General features: G+C 42.0%; 1 protein-coding gene across 1 annotated transcript in view; it reads right to left on the minus strand.

Annotated features, from left to right (window-relative positions):
• SSR1 (signal sequence receptor subunit 1) overlaps nt 1-12,939 on the minus strand; it is a 39,130-nt gene extending 26,191 nt beyond the window's left edge. Inside the window, exons 1-6 of the mRNA XM_081057280.1 lie at nt 12,677-12,939; nt 10,136-10,248; nt 5,733-5,820; nt 4,212-4,474; nt 2,223-2,299; nt 1,407-1,485 (exon numbers count right to left, since the gene is read on the minus strand). Of these exons, the coding sequence (XP_080913406.1) occupies nt 1,407-1,485; nt 2,223-2,299; nt 4,212-4,474; nt 5,733-5,820; nt 10,136-10,248; nt 12,677-12,755 (699 nt within the window). The 5' untranslated portion in view covers nt 12,756-12,939. The remainder of the gene's footprint in view (nt 1-1,406; nt 1,486-2,222; nt 2,300-4,211; nt 4,475-5,732; nt 5,821-10,135; nt 10,249-12,676) is intronic.
• Nucleotides 12,940-19,252: the final 6,313 nt, after the last annotated feature.

Here is a 19,252-nt window from a genome sequence, read left to right on the forward strand (position 1 = left end):
TAATAAACTTCATTGTTCTCTTCTAGTTTTAAAACATACTCCTAACTCAAATTTTTATTAATCAGAGGGGCGAAATCATGTCTAGCACCAATGATAAAGAATAAAAAATAAATCTTCACAATTACTTCTTTTCAGCCTTTAAAGGCATTTTCCTGTGCTATAGTTTCATGTCGTTACACAACTGGTGGACCAAGAACTTCAAACGATGTTTTTCTTTCCCTTTGGGAATCAAATCTTAAAGAACTCATTTCTACATTCAACAAAATTCAGGATAATTACTGAAATGTTGCAAGCAGGCAGATACCTGTATTGTTAGCTAAATATACTTAAACAGTTGGCATAGATAAAACAAAAACATAAAATCTCATTTAAGCCAACAACCTAAAACTCTGTCCTCGAGTATTTTCGGTAAAAACAGCTATCAAGTAATTCAATTCCATTCTTTAGTCCTGTTCTTAAAACAAACAAACAAATAAAAACATAGGAGAATATTAATTATACAGTCCAAAAATTCAATTCTGAATACACAGAAAAGTAACCTCAGCTAATTTAAGAACTGGCTTCCTTCAAATGGAAAAATATTAGAGGTGCCATTATTCCTAATATAGCAACAATGTTGACTATTATGAAAATGAGGCAAAAGAAGTTATGGAAATTAACTCTTAAGCACTGAGTATTCTCTTTTAAAGAGCAAGTGCTTATTAATAACACTAACTGCTAGTTTTAATATGAGGGTATAGTGGATATTAATATAGTTGACACCAATCATTATTATACTTTCCCATTTAGAATAACAGTATGGGTTGTTTTGTTTTGCACGGTGGGGAGGAGTGAGATGAGGACAGTGGTGGAATTAGCTATTATATCCAGACAGAGAAACCATGATTATAGCAGGTGCTTTAGTGTTGCCACTTTACTACCCTAACAAGAAAACAGAAGTTAAACTATTAGAACAAATACAGACAAATTTATTCTTTTTCAAGTGAAAAGACTCAATTGCTAATTAGGAATCGTCCCTACAGTTAAATATTAAAGCAAATATAAAAGGTGCAGTGTTTACAGATGAAATAACAAACATGTCCATGAAAAAGTACAGTAAGCAGAAAAACTATGTCTGAGTTTAAGGAATACAAAGTCTAGCGTACTTCAGAGTTACAATAACAAAGTATAGCTCACTCTGGATAGTGTGGATAAGGACACTAATCGCACATGGGTAGAAAAGTCTAAAATCCCAAGTCACATATCCAAAGTTTCACCTTCAGATTTTATTTTTAAACGGTACAACAAACCTGTAAATGTACAAACCTACAGTGAAGCCAAGAAGCCATAGGTGACTGGACCGTATTTAATTTAGTACTGTAATGATTTCCCAAGTATGGCTATAAGAGTTGTTCATCGGTAATTACCTTTCTAGATTCTAGGAGTTGATGAAGGCCAACAACCACCAAGAGCCCAAGACCAGCAAGGAACATATACATAAAGATTCTGACATAAAAGGAGAAAATATAAACAGTCTTAATTCACAGGAAATATCACAGCTAATTAAAACTATAATTCTGTCTTAACTTATAAGAAACACGATAGTTAATTACGTCTATAACGCTACCATGCTGTAAGCTTTGCAAATAACTTGGGAAAAGGGATAAAATATTTTAAATTCAACATAGATCCAGGTAATAAATTTGATACATTTTTTACTTATCTCTAAGAACAATTCATCAATTTTAAAAAGCAATGATACGTACTAAAATGAATAGAATTATAATTGCATTAGGTTTTGTCTCCCTCAAATATCAGATTATTTTGCACTTTTGGTGAATTACATGTGAGTATACAGTAAGAAGTGATTCACCATTCACAAAGAACACATTTTTCAATGTAAAATCGTAAATTTGTTTTCAATAGCGATTCTAGAGGCATGCAACTTAGATTAGGCTGGTGATCAGCTTAAAGAGCATGGCGTAAAAAAGAATTTAGAAGACAAAAAGGATGGAAAGTCAAAGTTATGTTTTTAAAGCAAATTTCTGTCAGTTTCAACTATCCTTCCTAACTTGGTTATTATTATTATTATATAAGAATCATCTAAGTACAGATTTACATTGTTAGGATTTCACCAAATCTATATAACCCATTGCATTTTCATCATTTAATAAAAACAGAGGAGCAAGCCTTCCAGCCCTACTTAATGACATCAAAATCTACATATTTCAACTTTTACTTACGTTTCTCCATCTAACCCATCCTCTCTTTCAATAATTGTGACTGTTTGATTGAAGACAGCATCTTGGAATACATTACCCTGTTTAAAAAGAAATGTTCCCCAAATCTGAAATGCACTGGAAAAATGAAAGCTTACAAGATTTCTTAAAACCATCACCCTAAGAGATACACTACAGTTTTCTTATCACTTAATAGCACTAATTCAGTACCAGAGATTCGACATTACATGTTACTTTCTCCAACAAAGTAAAAAATGCTGCCAGGTTTGCCAAAGTTGTGTCCCATTTTCTTTGGTGGTGGTGGTTTGGGGGCGGGGGGTGCGTTGAGGAACTAGGGAAGTAAAAGGAGATAAAATATGCAGGAAGAAACAAAGCCCACAAGACACACTAACAACAAGAAGTACTAGTTTCTGTTGTGTGTAATCCTCCAAATCAAGAAAGGAAGAGCATGAATATGACAGCACAGTGGTGCCCCAAAAATAAGACCTAGCCGCACCATAAGCTCCAATGCGTCTTCTGGAACAAAAATTAATATAAGACCCTGTCTTATTTTAATACAATATCAGATCAGGTATATAATATAATTAATATAATACAATACTGGGTCTTGTATTAATCTTTGCTCCAAAAGACGCATTAGAGCTGATGGTCCGGCTAGGTCTGATTTTCAGGGAAACACGGCAATAGCTGCAGCAGCAGATCATTTTAAGAGCTAGATTTGAACGAAAGTTAAATGCATGTTCTAAATTAACAGGGGACTGGAAATCAATTTCTTTATAACAAATGGGTTGGTGAGTTTTCAGGATCAAAATAATTTCGTTGGGGGGGCAAGGTGGCCCAGGTTAGAATGCGAGCTCTGAACAACAAAGCTCGATTCCCACATGGGTGTGAGCTGCACCCTTCACAACTAGATTGCAGACAATGAGATGCCGGAGGGGCGGCCAGATGGCTCAGTTGAGCGCATGAATCCTCAACAAGGTTGCCAGTTCAATTCCCACATGGGATGGTGAGCTGCGCCCCCTGCAACTAAGATTGAAAAATGGCAACTGGACTTGAAGCTGAGCTGAGCTGCGCCCTCCACAACTAGACTGAAGGACAACGACTTGGAGCTGATAAGCCCCGGAGAAACACACAGTTCCCCAATATTCCCCAATACAATTAAAACATTTTTTTTTCTGTCATGATCTTAAAACAATTGTCAGTTCAGCACAATTTCAGTTTCCAAATACATCAGAAACACTGGGACAACACATCGATAGCTGTTTTTAGTGTTTGATGCTTTGCACAAAGGTAGTACTTACCATTCCTACTCTCTAGTAAGTAATTCAAAGGGAAACCTTAATTGTAGCACATGAAATTTAACTAAAACATAAGGTAAACATGTTGATACCAAGATGATGAAAGGTTGAGTAAGCTTCCAAGGGAGGATGAAATTTCCTGCTCTAAAAACTTTTTGAAAAGGGAATGATTTAAATGAGCTCTTATCTGAAGGTGGACATAATAATTGGCATCTAAAGGTCAAATCCCAGCAGTTCGATTGTGGTAGGCTTCTCTCATTCATTCACTGGATACATATCATATGGATTAAAAATTGTTAGAGACAGAACTTATATTAGGCTATTGAGTTCTCGTAAACCATAAATCTTACTGCTAACTATAGACTCCACTGTGTGGCTTACTGCTCCTTTTCCTTTTAAGATCCAGCTCACGTCACTTCCACTTTCATACTATAGTGCCTTACGCTAATCTCTAGTATGTACTTCTTCTCATGCTGTGATACTGCCTGTTTACATCCATCTCCCCCAGTGGATTATAGACTTGAAGACAGAGATGTGCAATTTATCTTTGCCTCCCTGGTACCTATCAGAGGTTCAACCACAAAACAGGCACTTGAATGAGTAAGTACAAGAATATCCAAATGTCAATTGTCTTCATTCATCTCTAAGTTAATAAGAAAAAAACAAAACAAAGCCAAAGTTTAGAGGGCCTTACGTTCAAATCTTTGTAGTTCAGATTGATGACTAGACCAAAGGGTCGTCCACCCATGGGCTCCGCAGGAATGAAGGAGTACTCAAAAGTTGCCTGTCTCTGGGGTGGCACTACAGTGTTCAGAGGAAGAGCTGTGAAATTCTGGATATAAAACTGGTAGTCCTGAGGATAACGGAATGAGGCATCTAGGGATTCAACAATAAAATCTTCTGTACCCTTGTTTGTAAAGCCAACCAGGAATTTTACAATGTTATTTGCTGGAAAATCTAAGAAACAAAAAAAGAGGTAGAAAGATTAGAAAATGTTCTGAGGGCATAAAATAAAACCAGACATTACTAATGGATTTTGGTGCCATTCCTGATGTGTGTTGACTTGGTTTCATAGCCCTTTCAACAGAGCACTCCAACCATCCACTAACTAGTACTGGAGTTGGTGCATAAACTTCAACCCTTCCCTGTCCTACAACATTCAACATTTCAACTTAACAGGTGAACTGGGAATCTCAATTTCAGAGCAGATCACATCCAAATTATGTGGTCTATGAAAGACTTGTATACTTTTAGCATTAACATTATCTTGTAGTGGGGCTCTATATCTTGATGAAGTCACCTTCCCTAACTGAGTTCTGCTATCTGTGCAAATAATGGAAAGAATGACAAAAAGATAAAGTCTAAGAAGTTCACCAATATTGTAATATCTGTTAGAATATTACAAAAAAAATTAGCAATTAGTCAAAATGCCAATTTGAAGGTTAAGACAAAAGGAGGAAGCTACCAAAATAAATGGGGATTAAAAAAAAAGTCTCTTAATCAAATTACATGTTTTGTAGGCATAAAGTTGGAACATATGTGGGAATAAAACAGAAACCTTAAGAAGACCAAGAAAATAACTTCAAATAGCTAAGTCTTCAATAATTATACCGTACTCTACAAAGCTGAGTTTCACCCAGCACAGCACAGGCTTTGGGGTCAGACCCACGTGGGACTGAACCTGTTTCCACACTCTATTTACTAAGTGGGTAACCTGGAGAAGTTGTTCACCCTCTAAATCTCAGTTCAGCAATAGTAACTAATATCATAGGACTTCTGTTGGGATTACATGATACAGCCAAGCTACTGAGAACAGTGCCTGCCATATAGCCCTCATTAAATACAAGCCATTATATTTATTTTCTTTTAATGAAACCCAGTCTCCAACCAAGGCCTAATTGTAAAGATTTAATATTTCACTAATGTTTCCACTCAAAATGAGATATTTTACTGTGGCAGTTTTCTTTCAAAGAAACACTTAATTTCCAGTTAGAATGGGTAGTATTTATGTCCCCCATTAATTTAAATGCCAGGAATACTACCTAATAGACATGGGTATCCATAAATATATAAGAGGGTTTTCTCAAAATATGTTTACACTATACTTGTAAGAGAGGAAGATGAAAAAGACCTTAAGCATTACTAACGCTTCCCAAAAAAGTGACCCTGTCATTTACAAAATTCCTCTGAGTTAATACAACTATTTCTCTATTACCTTCTCCTTTCACAAACAGGATAGTCGTGTCTGCACTTGGTGAAGCTTCAGGTTCACCAGATACATCTTCTTCCTCTTTATCTTCTGCCTAAGAAAAACAACATTAAAAAGGGATTAGTGGGGGGTAGGGAGGACGGAAACAAACCACCATTAACAAATAATGACTTCACTACAACTTGGGATAAAATATTGCCTGTCCAACGTTTTTTGTTGGGATTCGCAGTGGTAGGAATTTCATTGTATCTCATGAGTTAAAATAAAAATTCTAGAGTGGGGCATCTCAAACAGTAATGTGCTTACCAACCCCCGAGGTTTTACAGATCTGACTGAGGTCTAAAGCCTGAAATTAATTCTTTCTGACAAGCATCCAGGAAATGCTATGTTACTGGTACTCAAACCACACTTTCAACTGCAAGATTGTAAAGTGCGGGTTGGTAAACTTTCTCTGTAAAGGACCACATATCAATATTTTCAGCTTTCAGAACCATATGGTCCCCGTTGTAACCACTCAACTCTGTGCTGCCTTTGATGTGGCTGCAGTGTGAAAGCAGACACGGGCATCACTGGATTTGGTGCGGCCACATTTTCTTGACCCCGCTCTACAACACCTTATCAGCCTACAAAGATTTCCATCCTGATAAACAGAAAAGTTTTCCCGTGAGAATTCGTCACACAACTGGAAGAAATGGGTAAAAAAAAGCAAGCAAGCAGCTAGAAGTCATGTTGGGATGATGGAGTGATGGCGGTGTCCTAAAACTTGATTAAAGTTGCAGAATTGCACAACTTGGTACATTCACTAAAAATAACTGAATTGTATGCTTAAAACAGGTGACTTATGATGTGCAAATATCTCAATAAAGTTGCTAAAAAATGTGAACAAAGTTTAGTTTAAAACCTCAGTGCAGCCTTTCTCCAGGCACCAGTGTAGAGATTCATATATTTGAAGTGTCCAGACCCTTAATAAATCGAGATGCTTATAGGAACCAGTGTTTATTGGTTAACTTTTCATTTACATAAAATACTTTTTCAATAGACAGACTTCACAAGGGCAAAGACAAAGACAGTTTTATACTTTAAAAATTCACCACACCCAGTTCATATGCTTGAGACAAGGCACTTAAACATTTGATGAATGTGCAATAATATACTATGAATATTTTATGTGAATGTGCAATAATATACTATATTTTAAGTGTCCTTAATGATAATTTTCATTTAATAAGAGTTAATGATTTTCTACTTTTGGGAAGAGAGACCCACAAGTAGGAAAACAGACCAAAGACAAGAAGGCAGGAAGGAATAAGCTGTATGAATAAAGAGGAAAGGTTATACTCGAGAAATGGGTAAGACAAACCATCCCTAAGATCTGATTAATAATGGGTTGTGGAATAAAAAGAAATGGAAGCAACAAGGCAACAGCTGGAGCCATATGAAAACAAGAAATAGCTTATACGGGTGAGGTGGAGAGTATATGCTGAATTCTATTTTGTACATGCAAAATTTGAGCACCCAGATGGTGCTACCCTGCAAAGAGCTTAAAATACAGGTGTAAAGCTCAGGAGCAGTAAGGTTGGCCGCTAGAACTGAGATCTGCAAGTCATCAACAGAAGGTGGGGGTGGCTGAAATCACAGGTTTCATCAACGAGAGGGTGAGCAGAGGAGAGAAGGTAGCAGCAGCTGGGCAAGGGTACCAAAGAAGCCACCACAAAGGAAGGGGTAATCAGCAAATGCTAAAAAGAACTCAAATAGGATAACAAATGCAAACAGGCCAGGAATTTGGCAACTAGGTCACTCACTGGTGACTTAGCAAGAACAGTTTTACTAGATACAGGGGACCACACAACTTACCAGAACAAATGTGAACTAAACAGAAAGGAAAAACTATACAGTTCACTCTTTCAAGAAGCATGATGGTAAAGAAAATGTAAAAATGATGGGTGAATAATATATTTAGAAACAGAAAGTAGAAAATTCAAGAGAGTTCACACTCCATGGCCTTTATTTTGCGACACTGAAGGGAATGTTGCTAAGACTGAAGGACTGATTTCGGAGTTTGAAAGTGGTAAACGTTTGGAATGCTAGTTGTGAAGAACTGGAAGTATATCTAAGTAAAGGCAAACAACTCATTTATCTTATAGTAATTCGTAAGCCATATAGACGTACATATATGTATGATGTATATTGTTATCACCTACCTGCTATGTGGTTACTCTCTAAAATACTGCGGCTATTACAGACTACCCCCAGGAGAGTAAAGACATTGGTCATACTGGGGAGATGACCTCAGCAGCTGGAGGACAGGGAGGTGTGCAAGAGAACCTTTTCACTATATACCTTGCATCTTTTAAATTCTGATCCATTTGAATGCATTATCTATTTTAAATAACAATACTAACATTTTTATGTTAGCTACTGTTACTACGATAGGGCCTGTTTTAATGAAAAATTAAAACAAAAATTGCCATCACTTCTGTTAAAAATACTTTTAGAGAATGACAAGCTACATTGCCACCCACAGCTTTAGAGACTAAAGGATAATCAAGGGGGTAGAAAAGCCCCAGGTGACTTTAAAAAAAAAAAGTTTGCACCGAAAAATTTAAACTAGTAATTTGCATCTAAACCTGTTGATATCTCAGATCTTAGGAAAATGTCCTTTCTGTCCCTTGACTCCAGACACAGGCCCAGTGGCAAAGGATCCTTCCATATCCCCTAATTCCTTGATGCCAAAAGGAGTTGTGTATAAGTTGATAATGGAAATCCTGGGGAATAACAATAGAAGTTGTAGGACCCTCAGTTCTGGAGGTAACTTTTGTAGTCCTTCTGGCCCTAGGGGCCTATCCTTTTTAGCTTACGTGGCCCCACTGCTGTATAGTCTAGTCCCAAGGAAGAAAACACTTTCCCTGCCTTCCTGCTTCAATATGCCCTAATCATTTCCTGCTTTGAGAAGGGCAACACAGCAAAGGGTACTAAGACTTTCGAACTAACTGGCCAGGGTAAGAAGTGAAGACAAGGGAGACTATCAAGGCATAGAAAGTCCTGGCTAAAGTGTAAATGTAACAAAGATCTAATAGTTTTCTACTCTACTCTCTTCCTCCACAAGTACATTCCAGTGCTAGAGAGCCCACGTAATTTCAGAAAGGCGGTTTTAACAATATAATCTATTATAAAATTTCTGTATATGCCCCAATTTCAGAGCATAAATACCATCTCTAATACTCAATTCGTGGATGGATTCCCTTCCAATGTTCATTCCAAGTTATCTTACCATAAGTGGCACTTCTGGAAGAGTCAAGTCTAAAGATGGAGGAATGTACTGAATTAGTTAAAGTCATGCATCCAATGAAATGGATTGAAGATGCACAGCCCTAATGTAAACCCTAAAAGTACGGATATACACACACATGAAAGGCTTGACACATAGTAATCAGTAAAGGTTTCCTGAAGGAGGGGAATTAGTAAAGTACAAAAATTAATCAGGGTGTTCACGTCAAGTGAAACAGTACGAGTATGTGCAGATGCATAAAAACGGGAACTTACACATCGACAAAATAGCAGGCAGATTAGCTTAGTTGGAAAGCTACTCCATAAAAATCAGGGTAAGTCAAAAGAGGAGCAGAAATCTATATGTGAGGCTAATTATTTTTATGGTGACATAACAGAAAAATAGGGATATGGTTTAATCTAAAAAAAAAAAAAAAAAAAAAGACAAAATCTAGAATCACAAAAGTTTCCAGATTCAAGTGTGGGAAAGGAAAGAGAAAGAAAATAAGTATCTGTGCAGGATAGATGACAGTAATCCAAGAGAGGAATGAAATTAGCTAGAAGCATGCTGCAATAACCTTCATTCTAGTTCAATGTTCTTACTGTCACACTACAATTTTATAATAAAAGTATCAGACCTGGAAGACTTCTAAGAGATCTTCACTCAGCCCTTTACTCTTCACACAAACACTGCCTCAAGCACATGAACTCCATGACAGCAGAGAAAATATCTGGTTCGTTCACCCCAGTATCCACAACAGTGCCTGGCGCACAGAAGGGACTCAATAATAAATATTTGCTTATTGAAGGAAAGAAAAAAGAAAGGGGAAACTGAGACCCAGACAGACAAGGTACCCAAGGTCAGAACCCTAAGTAGTGTGTATCCCAAATCGACCAGTAAATGATCCAGCGCTATTCCCACCTCACTGTCACCCTCATAGTCATGTCATGTCATTTCCCTTTCCTATTCCAGAAAATACTTACGATCCATCCCCAAGAACTGCTCCCTAGTCTCCCAACTTTAATCCACAGAGATCACAGTAACAAACCCCTAAAGCAAGAATTTTAATACCAATTTTTTCTATAAAAAGGACAAACTCTAGACATATTACGTACATGCATTAAATCGTACATAAACTAACCAAATCTGTGGGTTCATCTTCTTCCACCTCGGCTTCATCATCTTCATCTTCAATTATTGAATCTTCTACTGTTTCTTCATCTTCTGTAAGATCTTGAGCCACTGCTACTGAGCCTAACAATAAAACAAAAAACATAAAACAAGCAGTTAACTATCCTGGAATACTGATGTTTTTTAATCTCAAGAACAATCAATGAAAATTCCCCCCTGGAGTAATTCCATTACCCAGTGCATTTGAATGATGTCAAATTACAATGCATCTAAGAATATTCACGTGATTTTATTTTAGTAATCTTAACAACTGCTGTTTAATTTTAATGGGAAATGCTGTTTAATTTTAAAAAGCACCCAACAGTTGAAAAATTGAACTCCTGAAACTAAAGATGTCTTGAAGTCCAAATAAGAAATCCAAGCAATTCTGTTAAGCAAATTAAGGAAAATAAGTGTGTTTGAAAGGTAAGAAATTCCAAAATTTAATCCTGTCATTAATCACACAAAACAAAAACAACCAAAAAACTCAGGTCTAAAGGGAAAGAGCAATCTCAATATCTAGGCAAGAAACATTGCTGACTACAGCTCAAACTCTTAGAACTTGACAGCATGTAATTTCAAGGAACAAAGTATTTGTATGGCATCCAAAAAATCTTTATTGGTAACTTCAGAGTTAATAGCAGAGAAAGAAAGCATGCTTTTATTTTTGTATATGACTTCAAACACGTTTTAAGATACTTTACTTCCTCTACACTTAATATCAAAGTAAAAGTTAAATATAAATGTAACGCTAAGAAATAATAACTCATCATTTTATAGGTAAAAGTACTCTAAATAAGTCACATTAAATCCATTTCAGGCAAGACCCTCAAAAGAAATTTCAAAGTTCTGGCGACTCTTCCAACATTTCTCAGAAAGAATGATGATGTGGCAATTCAGAAGAGAAAAATGTGGGAAAGGAAGCATGTGTATATGCTGCAATACCCAACAGAAACAGTATATATTAAGGACCACGCATTTTAAGTCTTTTTTAGTTCCCTGAGTTCTCAACGGCTGTTAAGATTTATGCAAAGTATTAAAGAACACTGAATCACACATTATGAACGGAAAAACAGCTTCTATTTCTTGTTGAACAAAGACTAAAATAAAAAGTGCATTCATAACTTACAAGTCATTTCAAAAACCAGTAAGAAAAATGTCTCTGTCTGACATAAAGTCCTTAAATTTCAGGACTGAGACATAACGGCTTTTAACCCTGTGTTTCAGTAGACATTAAATAATTTATTTTAATGTTAGCCAATAACAATTTTGTGCCTATAAAATCTAATCATTTTCAATTGTAAACACTTAAGTGAAAACATCTTTTGAAAGAAAAGATCATCCCTCACAAAAAAATTAAAGAAAACCAGTTCAGTTTACATACTGATGTTTCTTAAAAAAGAAAACGGCTTAAAACATGACAAAATACAGTCTGGATTCTATACAAGTAGAATTGGCAAATTTTCTTTACAAAGCAAGTGAGAACAAACCAGGAAGCAACTGGTTAAGGAAAAGAATCCCTCAACCTGCAAATGAATTCATGAACAGCTCTGGTTAATTTTCACCCTTGGTTTTCTACCCACGGAGTAAAAACCAGTCACGTAACTTTTCCTTGCAAAACAACCCGCGGGCAGCTGTCACTAGCACTCATTTGGCCACAAGGCTCGCCTCCACTTACAGAACCCAAGGATCAGTGATCATGCAGCCAGACTACACCTGCTCCATGGTAGAAGCAGGCCAACAGCCAAGTCACCGCCTTTTTAATGTCCTGCTATTTAAGTCATTTGTGTACCGGGTTAAGTGTTGGAAGGGATACGCCTAAACTTAAAAACAGTAAAACTCAAATTAGACGACGGTTTCTCAGGACATGACAATGCCACGACACAAAACACGGCTACAAAGGAGAGGGACGAGGCGCGCCAGGAAGAGACCCCCCCGGACGGCCCAGCGCCCCCGGGAGCGCCGTTCTGAGAGCCGGGGTCCGGGCCGCGCGCCGGGGCCAGGCGCTGAGCCCCGGCAAGACGAGCAGAAAGGACGGGGCACTAAGAGCTCGGGCGCTCAGACAGCCAAGCTTTCGGCAAATGGATGGAGGCGGCTCCCAGCGGGGAAACCAAAGCCACGTCAGCCCAGAGCCCACGACGGGGTGGAGCGGCGCCGCAGGCAGCCGACAAAATGAAAAGCGCCGCGCGGGCTCCGGGCACCGCCGCGCCAACGGCCCTCGCCGCCTCCCTCGGGCCGGGGACCCACCGGCCGCGGGCGCGGGTCCGGCCCGGCGGGACGCCCACGTCCTCCGGCGGCCGCCCCGCGAGGCCGCGTGGAAGCGGCGGAGGCCCGGCGGGGGGTGCCGCCTCGCGCGCCTGTCGCCCTACGACCCTTCGGGAGACGGACAGGAGGGGACAGGAGCCCGGCGAGGTGGACGCGGGACCCAGGAGCCGCCGCCGCCAACGCCTCCAGCTTCAAACTTGCCGTCGCCTTCCCGGCCGAGCCCCGTCACCCAGTGCCCTCGCCTCACCTCCTGGGCTGCCTCGGAGCAAGACGGTGGCGGGGAACACGAGCAGGAGAAGCACGAGCAGGCGGGGGAGGAGTCTCATGGCGCGACCCGTCCGGAGTCCAGTCCCCGTCCGCGAACGCTCTCGGCGGCTCCGGCGGTAATGGCGTTACTCTGCATCCGGGCTCCGGGACGGGAGAGGCGGGGCACGTACTACGCACGGACATTTGTCCCGCCCCCTCCTCCGGCCGGGGCAGCCGCCAGCGTGGCTGCGAGGCCCCTGCGGCGGGGCACGCGGACGGCCCGGGGAGTCACGTGGCCGGCCCGGGGAGTCACGTGGCCAGTGCCCGGCCCCCGAGATTCCCGCGAGACCCCGCCTCCCGCCTGGGGCGCGCTGGCGGCCGGCGGGTGACGCTCGCTCCGCCCTGCCCGTTCCGCTCCAACCAATTGGCGTCCTGAATGGTTACTTTATTTGAACGACGATCTGCCTGGTGCCCGGCGCGGGCCATTCGTTGTACGATTTTAAATAATACGGGTATAAGGATCGTGAACTGTATGTGGTATTGAAAAATATATAATTGTTTTAAACACCCCAAAAAGCAGAAAAAATACACAGCGGTGAACCCTGTTGTCTACCTGCCCACGTCCTCACCCGTAGTGACAGTTCTTGAATTCGTCGGTGACGTGGCAGAGTCCTAAATCACCCCGAGCACTGCCGGGCAGAGAGAGCGCTCGGCACGTCTGTGACGGGGGTTGCCGCCAATGACAAGGTATGTCGTGCGATTACTCTGAATACCAGGCGCCGCTGGACCGGCCCCGTGTGACGCGCCGTGTGCACGGCGACGCAGACAAGCCGCCCCGTACCGTGCCTGCTTCCTATTGCGGAGCGCCGTCCCCTAGGGCCGTGCCTGCGTGTGTAAGCTGATGCAGTCTCTGCAAACCCCTGTCAGCTGGACATTACCTGCTGAGAAGAAAGCGGAGGCACGACAAGTGTAGTCGTTTACCCGAGGCTCACAAGCCCGCCAACGGCAGGCAGACGGCCAGATCCGAACGCGACCGGCTGACCGCAGGCGCCGCGTCCTGCCGGCCCGGGCGTCTGCCGCCCCCGATCGCACGCGCTCTGCGTGGGGTCCTGACAGGCAGCTCGTGGCTGTTGCTGCCACTAATCCTCTCCGCTGAAGTCACAACCCGACAGGGCTGGGCCGCACCAACTGCGCGCTACCCCACGGTGCCGGGACGCCACCGAGGCCGCAGGCGGAGGCGGACGGGCTCCCCGCAAAGGCACCCCCCCACTTGGCTGCTGCCCCCATTCCCATGCACAGCTCACCAAGCTGGCACTGCGCCGAAGCCACCGGGACTGCTGACCCCACTCGGACGCGTCCGAACCTCGCTGAGCACTCTACCAGCAGAGGAGGAAAGTCCCTTCCCAACTCAGGGGCGTGTTGTTTCATGAGTTTCAAGTCAGACCTGCTCAGTTCCCGAGTCGCACCGGTTCTTTGACAAACACATCCTTCTACTTAACTTGCTGCCCTCTCCCTGCACCAGAAGGAATCCCGTGTAGAGTGTAAAAAAAGATACAGACATCCTGCTGTCCTCAAAATCACTTCTCTACATCACTGGGCCAGGGGTCTCTCGCCGCCTCTCTTCCCTTCAGAGGACTGAATTTCTGGCGGAGAGGATGCTCATTCCTGATGTTAAAGGGATTCCCAGTGGCTCTGTCTCTCCAGTTCTCATGACATGTTTAGACATCGCCTGAACCTGTGAGGATAGTCCAGTTTGTGCTTAAAGGGGGACTTTCACTCCAATGTTGTTGTGAAGTGATTACTAATGGATTTTATTTGGGGACTTGAATTTTAGACAATCAGCTACTAAAGGTGCAGCAGGGACAAATAAAAGTGTGCCTACTCGGGATGTGAATGATGGGATGAACTTAGGGAAAATAAAAACCTACGGACAGAAACCAAACCTGTGTGCTTGTCCAACCGGCATGAAAAGCAGTAGCCTATGGATCGGGAGCATAAAATCCTCACCCCGGTTTTAGCTCTCACAGATTCTGAGTCACTGCGGTCTACCTTCCCTGTAGTAAGCAGCTTTCCCTGGTGCCCACCCAAGAGCTCTCCCCCTTAGTTGGTTCCGATCTTTACATCTACTAATTTATTTAGGTCCTCCCAAATACTTCCCAGTTTCTCTCACTCTCACCTCTGCACCTACCTCCTTAAAGATAACTGTTCTCCAGGAATATACCACATCCTGGGTGTTCTTTGTACGCTCAGGCAAACCTGCAGTTGAGTCTCCACTTTTTCCACTTACTTTATTCCCTTAGAATTTGTAAAAGCAGAGCCCTCTTTCCCTTTGATTAATTAAGATTTCTCTCATCATCATTAGCAAATGTGCTAATAGCACCAGTTTTTGTTCTGTTGTACTCCCTCAGGTAACTGTGCAGCCAAGGAACGTCCTCATGTCCTTTCAACCTTTGCTCAACTGTCACTTGTCAGTGAGACGCACCCTCACCTCCCAATTTAAAATGACAGCCTTCCTACCACCTCTCCCCCACACTCTCCATTCCTTTCTCTCTCCTCCTTTTTGTCACAGCACTTGTTATCTTCTGACATGACTTACAGTTTATATGTCTCCTGCCTTCTCCGGTGAACATCTTGAGCCCAGGGATCTTTGTGCCTTGGAGTCAATGTGATAGAATAGCACCTGACACCCTGTGGTAACTCAGAAAACATTTGTTGAATTTCTTGTATTGCTACAAGTGACGTTTTTCCTCCACAGCCTAATTTCCATTGTAGACCTAATCAGAAATGAAAAAATGCCAAGCAAAGCAAAGAAAAAGTTATGTTTATTATATGCAAGCAAAGAAAAAGAGTTATGTTTATTATATGCAAGCAAAGACTTAAGTGTTCTTTCACCTAGCAAGGGCTGAAAAAAGAGCTGGGTTTTGCATTCTATACTTTACCTCTGAAAGAAAGAAATTTATTTTGTGATCCTTATGAAAATGGAGCATGATGGGAAAAAGAAACAAAATAAGGAAGGCTTTCAAAGGAATCCTAGTTCCCAACTCCTCCCTTACAAGGAGGGCCTACCTTCCTTCCCGCCCTCCTAGAGTATGATTCCCACCTGATCGTCTTTCTTCATAAATCATAGACACCCCCCACCCCACCTTTCCCCAGTTCATCTTTCCTTGAAAATAACAGACAAAATCACAAGCACCTCATCCCTCACCTACCGCTTACCTCCGTCTGTACACTCATGCTCTGCCCTCCTTGCTGTTACAATAAAAAATGTTTACAGGCCTATCAAAGGCTATCCATCATTTGTGGTTTGGATCCCATCTCCTGCTTAAAACTTGTGATTCTGAAAATAGCCCTCTCTTCTCTGCCTCCTCATAAATTTCTACTTCTCCCATTCATTGCTCCCATCAACATAAAAATATACTATAATACTGCCCATATTAAAAAGCAAAGTTCTCCCAAGGTCCCTCCCTGTTCCCCGTCATCAACACCTTCCTTTTTCTGCCCTCTGACACAGTAAAACGTCACTAGCTCACTTCTTAATTTTCTTCTCTGCCTGTTCCAACTGGGTTTTTATTTTCACCCCGCCCTAAACCATCTCCATCTTGCTAAATCCAGAAGTCATTATCTAAGCCCTCCCTCCGCACCCCTCTTTAGCACTTGTTTTGCTAGGCTCAATGACAATTTTACTCTCCTAGTTTTCTTCCACCTCACCGGCCCCTCCTTTTCTCAGCCGGGCCCCTAAATGTGGGCCTGTTAGAATGGATATAGTATGTAAGGCTGGAAAACTCAACATTGTATATTCTGTGAGATGGCCCGGAGATCACTGTTTACCAGTGACAAGGAATGCACCAGTGAGTGGGACTCCAGCCTCACTGAGACCCGTGGTCAGCTGCCCTCTGTAGACAGGATGGAGTAAGAGATGCTAGTATGGAACAGGGCTCATAGCAATGGGGATGACAGGCCAGTGGCACCATTTAACCATCAGAAACAAGGTGGGCACAATTATCACCATGAGCTGCAAGGTCAGAATAAGGGAGAGGGGGGAATCGGCAGGAGTAAACTGTAGCGAGCCATGGCGATGGTTAATAAGATAGATGGGCACTCAACTTATTACTTAATTTATGTAATTAAATAAATCAAGAAAGATCAGGAGGTTAAGGGCAGTCATACCAATGAAAAGTCATGATTGCTTCCTCAGTCGGGCCTGAGCCAGTTCTCGATCCCAGAACCCAGGCACTAAACAGAAGCCAGCTTCCTGTGCTGAGGAGCCCTGAAACCCCACAACAGTTGCCATTCGGTAGTGAACACCCCCTCCTTCCTCAAAGGAACCTATGGACATTTACTCAGAGTAATCATGCATTGAGGAAAGGGAACACCCAGATCTTTAGAAGAGTGTTGGACCACAAGGTCTGAACTGACATTACATCTGGGACCCAAAGTACCAACTTGGCCCCTTTTAGAGTACATCGCAGCCAGGTCCAGCCACCAGTGGGTCCTTCCGTTTATCTGACCTTGTAGGGAAGATGTTGGAAGAAATTTGCCTTCATTGGCTAGTGTTGACTTCTATTAGCTTTTGTCTGTTCCTGCGTATGATGTGATTTCTGTGCTGTGATCAGGGGTTAAGTTCTCTCTTGTGTCTCATTCTCCCGGGCAGGGGACACAGGAGATGAGGTTGCTTTCTGTCTGTTTCGCCCGCATCAGCAGATGAAGAAGTAGCAAAGTTATATCAGGATGACGTGATAGGCACGTCGCCAAGCTTTGGAAGGCCTTGGGCTGATGGTCCCAGGAGAGAACAGTGGGTATTATTTTCATCAGCCTAATGTGCAACATTATTATCATTAACTGCCAAACCCTCCCGGAACTGGCAATTCCTTGAGAGGGGAGGCAGAAACACAAAGTTGGCTCTGGGGTGCATCTAAAGAGATACATAAGACAGACCTCAGGTGACATATTGATGTTGATTGATTGCTGTTTCAAGAGATTACTATTCAGATTTGCAGTTTCAGGACTGCTTTTCAGGATTGGATTGTTTCAGAGTAAGAGATCGGAACTTGCCTCAATGGTGAATTGTCATCATTCTAGCCTTTTTGGGAACTTGTTTGCAGCTTGCAGCTTGCTGTATCAGAAGACTTCCTACCCTCCAAGAACTACAGCAGCAGCAATGACAACAGCAGCAACATTCTTCAGATTGTTAACACCTTGAAAACTTACATGTAGCTTGCAGCGTATAGCATCAGAAGATGCCTTGACTTCTAACAACAGCGCCAACAGCCCCAGCATTCTTGGGAACTAGCAAGCAGCGCTGTGGGAGACGCCTGAGTTTCTCTCAGCTGCAGACCTGACAAGGTTTGGATTTATGACTTTCCCAGTGCTGTTCTCCCCTAGTTTGGTGAGCTTTTGACATCTACTGTAATAGTTACTATCTTATAGAGCTCATTACTGCTTTTGGATACTCCTTACTGATGTTATTTGTGTATTTAGCCAAGTGATGTTTGATCAATAGTAAACATGTGTTGGGATCTCTTAAACTTATATGTATGTGTACTCCTTTTACATGATATTGTTATCAATGTAGTTTAGTTTTAACCACCTTTACTTTCTGTCATTAGCACAGTCTATAAATTGCCTTTTTCTTTTGCTATTTCGTATTGCTAAATAAATTGGATATTGCTAAATAAATACATTAGCCCCACTCTAGCATGTGCCTCTCCTCTCTCTTTTACCTGCTCATCATTACAGACCTCCCTACCCGTATCTGGTCTCTGAAAGTACAGATGGAATGGTGGTTGAAAAGACCCTCACACTGGTTCCTAGTACTAGCTATTCAGAGTATTAAGAGTATGAAAGGCCAATGGAAGCTTCTGAAACTGCTACCACCACGCCCCTCCCCAGCCAAGATCGTAAATTAAAAACAGCCACATCCCAGGGGAATGGTAGACATGTGTGCCACTCTCAGAGGGGAGGTGATCTCGGTGTTCAAATCAATGTTCTTTAGTAAATTTATAGTCATACAATAATCACCATATCTAGTTTTAGACTATTTCCATCACCTCCACCCAAAAATTTCCTCTAGCCTGTTTTCAGGCAATCACTGCTTCCACCCCCAATTTCTCCAGGATTCTGGTCAGTCTTGTTTCTGGGGAACACGCAAGGGAAGGGTTAGTGAGAGAAACCGATCACCTGCTGTGTTTGAGCATGAGGCATGGAGACAGCTACTAGGTAAAACTTTGGTATTTCCCTGTCAACTGCCGTGATCCATCTAGTTTTTGTACAGGCTGGCTGGCAAATGAAATTAGTTTGACCGAGATCACCTTCCCTCTGAGAGTGGCACACATGTCTACCATTCCCCTGGGATGTGGTTGTTTTTAATTTACGATCTTGGCTGGGGAGGGGTGTGGTGGTAGCAGTTTCAGAAACTTCCATTGGCCTTTCATACTCTTAATACTCTGAATAGCTAGTACTAGGAACCAGTGTGAGGGTCTTTTCAACCACCATTCCATCTGTACTTTCAGAGACCAGATACGGGTAGGGAGGTCTGTAACGATGAGCAGGTAAAAGAGAGAGGAGAGGCACATGCTAG

Source organism: Rhinolophus hipposideros (genome assembly GCF_964194185.1).
Source record: "Rhinolophus hipposideros genome assembly, chromosome: 8".
In the NCBI taxonomy this organism is placed as follows: domain Eukaryota; kingdom Metazoa; phylum Chordata; class Mammalia; order Chiroptera; family Rhinolophidae; genus Rhinolophus; species Rhinolophus hipposideros.